The sequence below is a fragment of the Atta colombica genome, unplaced genomic scaffold, assembly GCF_001594045.1.
Source record: "Atta colombica isolate Treedump-2 unplaced genomic scaffold, Acol1.0 scaffold135, whole genome shotgun sequence".
Lineage (NCBI taxonomy): Eukaryota > Metazoa > Arthropoda > Insecta > Hymenoptera > Formicidae > Atta > Atta colombica.
Window position 1 is genome coordinate 952,195 of NW_017259223.1, and position 9,527 is coordinate 961,721.

Sequence of the window (9,527 nt, forward strand, 5' to 3'; positions counted from 1 at the left end):
GCGCAGTAGAAAGAAAATTATAAGATATATGGCAAATCATTACGTTATTCAAATTGCATTATTTTACTTTAAGCTGACAATATATTCTGGCACAAATCCGATTTTGATAAGACCAATGACATTTTCCTGGTTCATTTGTTCAAGGTTTGGCAATCCAAAATCCTTTGCGCTTCCATCTGCGAATGACAATAAATGAATTAAATTTAATAAATCGTGAATGACAATGCATGTTGGAAACCAGTGTTGGAAACCAGTGTTGGATACACTGTGTCTAGATACTTTAGCTATATCTATATCTATGTAGGATTCACATCTGACATACGACGTGTAATGTCCAATAAAAAAATTTATTTCCCAAAGATAAAAGTGTCACTAACTTAAACCAAATTCTCTTTTTGGATACCATTATACATCGATATGCAATATGAATCTTATATAAGTGAATTATCTAGATCTTTATAGGCAGAATTATCTATATCTATACTTGAATACTATTTTATACGATATCTTTTAAGTTTAGATACGTAAGTACAAGATATTTATTTATACATGTTATGTCATTATATTAGAAACTTAATTTTTATTGATTGTTATATATTACTGTTTTTTTCTAATTCTCGATTTTGTGCAAGTGCTTTTATTTGCTTTATTGTTTAAGTAATTTTAGTTCTTAATATTTAATAAGAATGACGATTAAAGATAACTTCATAAAAAGAAAGTGACAAACTGATCACTTGATGCAGTTTCTCTGATTGGTCTCAAGCACCAAAACTTATTACGAATGCAGAAAAAAATCGCAATTCGTCATATTAATAAATGATATTGTTTTGTAGTCTCTAAATTTTTATCATAAATTGGAAATTAAGTTGAAATTTAGTTTTTTTACTTATTTTTATCTTTATCAAAGGACTTATAATTTTTTTCATTTCAAACAAAGCCAAACAAACAACAGCTTTAAAGATTCAAATTAAAAGAAAAAAATAAGAATTTTATAAAATGCAGTAGTCCATCAAAATGACGTATATGTATTTATAATTTGTATTATCTAATAAACATTTCTATATGTATTACATAAGTAATAATTTTATATAAAAAACTTGTTTATATAAGCTTGTTATATTCCTTTTTCCATTTGTTTTTCTTTTTTTTTTTGTTAGAAGTATCTAAAAAAATATTTAAATTTATCATGTACTTTTATGTTGTACTTGTATCTATTACTCAGGTAATTTTTTTTAAATATATCTATAATTATATACAATACACACACACACACACACACACACACACACATAAGCTGTCTCATCTAACTCGAGCATCTGAAATATTTTGCTATTATGGTTTCTATGAAAAAATGTTTTCAGATGTAAATGAAATGGTTTCAAGGGGAATATATTTCGATCATATTATTTTTCATTTAGGTGGATCAAAAAGATATTAATTGGTCATCTCTACATTTTTAAATGGATTTATATGACTTTTTTACACAATATAAATCCTCTAATTATTCTGTATAAGAGATAAAAAAAAAACCAATAATTTAGTAGATATTTTATATTTTATTCTGACATATATTGACATAAAATATTAAATAACTCGGAAACTATTAATTTTTTCTTAATTGTACTTTAATAAACAGAATAACATGAATTAATTGTAAAAAATGTAATTGTAAAAAAAACACGTAGTTGCTTATTTAAAAAAATAATCCATTTTGTATACATATTTTTTTAAAAGCAATTAGTTTAAAAGTGTTTTTTTTATTCCACATTGATTCGTCTCATTTTATTCATAAGTATTAAGATGACAAAAAATTAATTGATTACGGATTATTTAATTATTATGTCATAAATCTACGTGTACAAATTCACGTTTTGGGTAGATACCTAAACTTTTTTTTCACATCCTCTTTCTCAAAAAAGAGGAGGAATATAATAATAGAAATGAAGAACAAATGCTTCTTATTCGCACTCCAGATATCATGACAAAAATCTCAGATTTATTATAATTATACACTATTAGAGAATGATTATCCTTCTGAGTTTATTTTTGAAACTATAAATTTAAGATTAAAATCGTTATTTTATAAACAAAAAAATACAAAATATGTCTCCAAACAAGAATACACATTTTGGTTTTTATTATATCTTACATTCCATCAATTTCAGATAAATTTAAAAACATTACCTTCTGCATTATATCTGAATATGAAATTAGCATTTTATAATTTGAATAAAGCTTAAAGAAGTATTATTAAAGTTTACAAAGACTGCCAGAATGTAGTGTATAAAATATCTTGCAAAAATTGCAACGCGACTTATGTGGAACTGATAGAAGGTTAAAAATTAATAAAATACAAGAATATCAACGTTACATAACAACATAACAATAACAATTCCAGTTTCACAAAGTCAGTTAATTATTGCAGATCATAAAATATCTTATAATCATGAATTTGATTGGTCAAGATATAAGATCGTGAGCGTTTATGCGAAGATTGAGTTGCTACATATACAAATGCAAGAAAATAATCTCAACATGCAATCAGACTGAATATTTACATCATGCATATGTTTCGATTTTAAATAAATTATAAGTAGAAATTAATGTTCCAATTGTTCTTTGTTTTAATATTGACTTTCACCTTAAGGCTAATTCTACAATGTGCTCTTTGTTTCCTGTTTTTTGCTGTTTGTCTCTGTTTGTCTCTTGCCTTTTTGGTCAATAAGAGAAGACACAAACAGCAAGAAACAGAAAACAAAAAGCACATTGTAGAATTAGCCTCAAACCAATAAACTACAAAAAATACAATGTAAATACATTGCTAACCAGAGAAATACAAAAAAATGAAATCACATCTTTTCTTATTGTTTTATCATTCAGAAAATAAGATAATAAGTTCGTATTTTTAATTTGTTTAAAGTTGCATATGTTATTGAAGTACGTTATTATATATCTTTTGAGCTGTTGAGCTGTTTATTAGGTTTGATTAGGAAGTGTTGAAATAATCGTATTTCATACATTTCGAGTCAGCTCGCGGCGGGCAATTGTGCGCAAACGTTTTAAAATGCACAACTGTCATATATATACATGAGAAGCACTAATTTTTTCATTTCTGCTTTGCATTATCATCTTATTTTGCATTATTATTTTATTTTGCTAAAGTCTATGTGCATTATTATTATTAGTTTTGCGTTTTTGTTAATATATATAATATATATTTAAAATATATTTTATATATATATTTATATTGCAATATAATAAATATATTTTCTAACTTTTTTGTCAATATTCCATAATTCATTCACTTCCTATGATTTTTGTTTTGCGTACGATTATTCAACCCATGCGCGTAATTATCCGATGCGCGAAAAATTTTTTCACTTTTCCGTTTTTTTCTTTTTGCCAAATATCTTATTGAATGAAAATCTGTTATGAAGATACATAATAGTAGAAAACTGTTTATAGTTTCTATTTCCATACTTATATTGTTTTAAACTTGGAAAATCATTTCAGGACAATAAATTTTTCTTAGGTGCGCACAATTCACTTTCTCCTATTACTAATGCTATTATTGAATGATGTTTCGCTTTTCCCTAGATGTATTTCTGATTACCCAAGTTGTGTCGTTGTTATAATAAATGAGCGAAATACTTAAAATTTTTTTAAATGCTTATGTAAGTATATAAATATGTTTACAATTTAATATTGTATTATGTATTATGTATTATGTATAATAAAAGGTTTATTATTTGTAATAAATATAATTATGAAATATTTACTTTCGTATTTTTATTTCTTAAAAAATATATTATTTTTTTATATCTTAGATTGCATTTCGGTGGTTACTATCAGCGTTAAAAATTTAATTCACATTACATATATACTATGAATTTTCAGTACTGGAAATGAATTTTGAAGTACATTCTTAATAATGACATTAAAATTTAAAAATAATATTTAATTTAAATTCGGTAATTGTTGAGCTCTCGACAATTGTTTCTACCATTTGGTTGCTTTTTTTGTGCAAAAATCGTCGAATGAGCCTAATTTTATCAACATCATATGCAAGAAAACTAATTTAACAATTTTCCAAAAAATAACAAAAAAGAAACGTTTTCAAATATGGTAATAATAATGCGTTATTTTTAAAAATGATTAACTAGTAACAATAACGAGTTATTTTTAATAAAAAGTGTGACGGGGGTAACGCGTTATTTTTTAAACGTTCCCAACTTTGATCTACCTTTCAAATAGTATCTGTTCCAACATTGCTTGAAACAATATTTGCACGATGATTTATGATCAACAACAATTATATCGAAATGATAAATCTTCCATAATTAGAATTAATATAATTAAGAAATACACGAGAACCTAATCAATTGTGTTCTTACAATGATAGCTTTATATAATAATTTATTAAATTTTTTAAAACTTTGAGAACTAAAACTTTTGTTTTTACAGCTCATACCTGAATAAACGAATATAACTTTAATAATTGTTCCAGCGATGCACCTTGCGATGAACAATCCATATTATTCGATCTAATTCGCGTATCTTGACTCCTTTTACCTTGGCCCCATCCGGTAGAAAAATTTAATTGAGCTTCACCGTCCGCAACAAGGATTAAAAAAAGAAATGCTATACCAAGTAAACTCATAGACATCTTACAGAACCTTAAAAAAAATTATATCATATTACTGTATAAATAACGAGAATTATTATACTTTCATATAAAATTATTAATTGTAAATCCCAGCTCTCGGAGATAGTAATAAATTGAATTTATAATATGATAAATAAATGATCAATATTTATGTATGTTTTAAATATTTATTAGTTTCGTTATATTATAAATATTTATAGTGTAAGGAAATAATAATATTTATATAAACATTACTTTATTATTGTAATAATAAAATATTTTTGAATATTTATACTAACACCGTGGATGCGTTAAATATGCATAAATGTTATGCGTATGTAAAATATGCTTAAAGCTAAGAATATTTCTTGAAGGAAATCCGATATACATTTATAATAATGCAACCAAAAATACTAGCTATATGCAATCTTTTATAATAGAAAAAAATTTATAAATTCTCTAAAAAGGAATTTTGAAAAAACTGTTGATTCACAAATTTTTACACTTAGTATGAAATTTAAATAAAATCTCCGATAAAATAAAATATGCTTCTAAAATCTCTTTTTCTTTGTATTAATAATTGCGTTTGCTTCAAGCACCTGTGTTATTCGCGTATCGAATATATCAATTAGATATATAGTCATTATGAGCAAACTTGACTACTTGTAACGAGCCAAAATAATCGCACTATTCCCACAAGAAATGAGAAGAAAATAAAAAACAAAGAAAAGAAAAAGAAAGACTCACATGGTAACACTTTTTTTACAGATATACAGAATGGTCTAATTTTTGTTAAAGATAACGCACACAATGCCGATGTGCCAGAGAACTCGTTTACGAGTCTTTAGATGCGGTTGCTGGTTTTATACATTACTGGACCCCTTACTTTAACGCGCGCGCACATTACAACATCTCGATACACTCGATCGCTATCCCAAGAGGGATAATGAAAATTCTGCGCCGGCGTTAAGCGTTTCATTTTGCAAACTGTCTTGGAGATCATTTCTTGTGCGATTCTAGCACAGAAGTCGAGGCGCTAATTGAGATATAAGAGATTGTGAATAATATGCAGAGATAAATTTAAAGATATAATTTACGATCGTGATATTCTTTATAATTTTGATTGCGACTTTATTACCTTGCGAGGCCATCGATTGTTTTCTGTGTGCACACACGTATACGGTAATTAGTATATGTCGAGTATATATCGATGAAATTCTACACGTTATAGCTACACCAAAATGAATATCAAATATTTATTTGCTACATTTGCAGTGATATCAAAATATGAAATTATATGCTCTTGATATCACCTTTTTTTTAATAATCTTCATATATAGATGGGGTGTTTCGTACAATTGAGAAAGTAATAATGTTATATAAAAGAAAAGAAAATAAATCAGAGGTGTAAAATAAGATACAATACAATATGTTATTTAAAAAAAAAAAATTATTTTAAAAATTGAAGAATTAATAATATATAGAGAAAATTTTACAAAGTAGAAGAAAGGATTCGGGATTTTTCGCTGATTTTGCTTCATCGCGTTTTTTCCTCTCAATTTTATATATTTATTACTAAAAAATAAGAAAAAAATTTAATAAGACTGATTTACATACATATGCTCTATATATATAAAATCCTTAATAAATTAATCAGATTATCAAAAGTCAATATTGAAATAATATTTTCAAAATTTTCCAACTTTATGCAATCAAAGCGCAAGTTGACTATTGATACAATCTCATATTAATTGATTAAACTTGTAAGAAAATTAATCAAGGATTAATCTTTCAAATTTTTTGTTTATCATTGCAATAACAACAGTTATTAAGATACACGTGTGCATATAAAGAGAAAAGCATTTCAATTGTGCACATTTTAACTTTATAATAGGAAATCGATATACATCTCGATATAACAGCAATATAATTTCTTTTTACAAAAATGGAGTTTATTATTTTTTTAAATTATTGTGCACAAGGGTCGTCATTGTGTATGATTATGTCTAAAGAAGTAAACTGTATTGTTTGCGTCATTTGTTGCTAAATTAAATTAGTGCGTGCGACCGTGACGCTCGAGGGCTTCCGACTAATTTGTTAACGAGGGACATAGCAGGATGTGAAGCCTCACCGATTATTTCATTAGTCAATATTACATATCCAACAAAGTATATTGAATTCTCATGACGATATCGTCGTACGATCATATGTCGTAATGTAACAAATTACTATTTTTAAAAATGTACTTTTATACACATAAAAAAACTTTTTGTACAAGCGCACGACATTGGGGTGATTAAAATAGGAAAATGTGTATTCGAATTTCACTTTATTGCTACAAAAAAGAAGTTACATATAATGAGCTAAAGATGAATCGAAGAGAAAGGATAATGCGTTCATATGTGTTGCCATCGATTATCACATATTAAATTGTTCATGATAGTTCTTATTTTTTTTAATAATGTACAAGCTTGTGTACACGCATACACGTTATATTTATCGCGTATATATATATATATATATTTTTTTTTTAAATATCTAATTATTTGAATTTTTTACAGAACGTTTTTATTAATATGTAGACATTGTAAGATCCAATTAAGATTTAGTTATTAAGATCGTGTCAAAAAATTCCTGATTTTCCTCTATCTTAAAGGCAGTGTCGAGTAAACATTTATCAACAGTATTCATGAACTCTTTATATTTTATGATCTATTGTTCAATTCTGTGAATAATAGAAATTACAATTACAGATGTATGAAACTGGTGAGGAATAATGATAATGCTAATTTTTTTACAGTGCCGTGTGAAGTGTCGTACAAATTTCACGGACAAGTCTCTTTAAGGATCTTTTTTAACAAGTATATAAGAAAAACGCTAGTTCGCAGAAAATTACAAAATTCTTATGTTCCTCCACACATAATGAGCTAATATCATTAATAGAATAATTAAAAAAAATCGAGCAATATTTAGTAATTATTATCAGTTGTTGCATGCCAAATGGATTAATCTATTACAATTATTATCCTAATTTTTATCATATAAACTTTAAATTGAACATCTTTGAAAAACAACGCTTGCCAAATGTCGCCTCAGTGTAAAAATGAAGTGAACAACACGGCAGTGCACAAGAGTTAAATTTTATATTATATAACTCTTGTTATGTATAGATCTGTTACATTTTATTCATTTCTCATCTTAATCATTATTCAATAGCAAGCCCCTAAATAAAACTCATAGACATTCCTAAAGGAACATTCGAAATCTGTTCTTCAACTTTTGAGATCACACGCGTCCATCTAAGTTACTATTATCATATATTATACATATATTATATCTATACGAATTAGATTTTACGATATGTACTAATACTGCGTGATACGTTGAGTTCTTTTCAATATTCGATTAACAAAAAGTAAATATCAATGTTCATTTTCGATATCTTTTGTAAATATTAAATTATGACTTTTGATTATGATTGCTTTTATGAATAAAATATGTTATGTCCAATTTTTTCTTAAGTATAAAACACAATTTAACATTTCTCGGTTATTTATGCACACAATGAATGAATTATTGAGAATTTACCGAATATAATTATACATATATACAAACTTTATCAAAAAGGATTTGAACTTTCTAAAGGATATATCCTCTGGAAAGATTCTCTAGAGGTATATTTCTAGAGAATATCATAATATTCATTTTATTACAATAGACGATATTATATGTAAACCTCATGATAAGTATCAAAATACACTCAACAAACGTTCCTTCATTGTATCTATTTATTTGTCAATGAATTATAAAAAATGGTAAAAATCAGCGCATAAACAACCGAAGAATATTTGTACGAAAATATGTCTCAACGTAACCACATGCAGGTAATATACATATGTATGTGTGTGTGTGTGTGTGTGTGTGTGTGTGTTTTGTCATCTTTATTATATATAAGAACCTTAAAAATAATAGTATCCATGTATACCTAAATACTTGTCAATTGGCATGAAGATATAGCAAAAATGACAGCGTTAATAATATTAAAAGTCAATGAAGAATACGAAGAACAAATGTCCATGACAAAGATGTGTTGTCCCAAAGCTATTTGCGAGCCGTGATACACAATGATCTTATTAGTATGAGTTATTATTTATGGAAAAGAGAAAGATTAATGTTCAAAGCGCGCTATGGCACTCGATCTTCATGCGTCATTTCTTCATTTGTCTATACTTGGATACAGTTGCTTATAACGATAAAGCTTACTGACGGAACAACATTACGAACAACCTTGCGATGAGAATAATCTTTTCGATTCTTATGAGAAGTGTACATATAATAAAGGGTGAATATATCCAAAATTGTTTGCACTATATTAATAGATTCAAACAGAATATTGCACCAGATTGCTAGCGGAAATCGAGCATATCATCTTTCGTAACCATTTAAATAGTATATATCATTTTCCTGCCGTCAATCTGCTTATATTCTGTTAATTTTGTTATATTTCTGTTACCATTTTGCCAATAAAATTTGTAGTAGACTTAGCTGCCTGCATATATATATATGTACGTGTATATATACAATATACAATATGCTTATATATGCATAATTACACATGCACGCACGCATGCATGCACGCATACATATATTTTCATTTTGCAATATATATTGAATATAACAATACGTATGCAATCATTTTGTATATGTTCATTTTGATAATAATGATGATATCATTACGCTAGCATCATATAATATATGTATATCTTCTTTCTCATTCTTCTTTCATATATAATTATTAAAATATTATATAAATTAAAAAAAACAGAAGAGTGGTGCTGTATATTTTTTATTCTCATAAGAAGACTTGTCCATATTCTTTTAC

At 26.4% G+C, this 9,527-nt stretch overlaps 1 protein-coding gene across 1 annotated transcript; it reads right to left on the bottom strand.

Annotated features, from left to right (window-relative positions):
* Positions 1–131: 131 nt before the first annotated feature.
* Positions 132–5,459, bottom strand: LOC108684505 (hypertrehalosaemic prohormone-like). The gene is made up of 3 exons (XM_018188851.1): positions 5,393–5,459; positions 4,472–4,676; positions 132–176 (listed from the first exon to the last, which is right to left on the bottom strand). Coding segments are annotated over exons 1-3 (252 nt in total). The 5' UTR covers positions 5,395–5,459.
* Positions 5,460–9,527: the final 4,068 nt, after the last annotated feature.

Bases quoted from the DNA above. Each gene is read 5' to 3' on its own strand.
- LOC108684505 (XM_018188851.1), bottom strand. The intron at 177-4,471 runs GTATGAGCTGTA...TGTCATTCGCAG, and splicing joins AGTTATATTCGTTTATTCAG to ATGGAAGCGCAAAGGATTTT.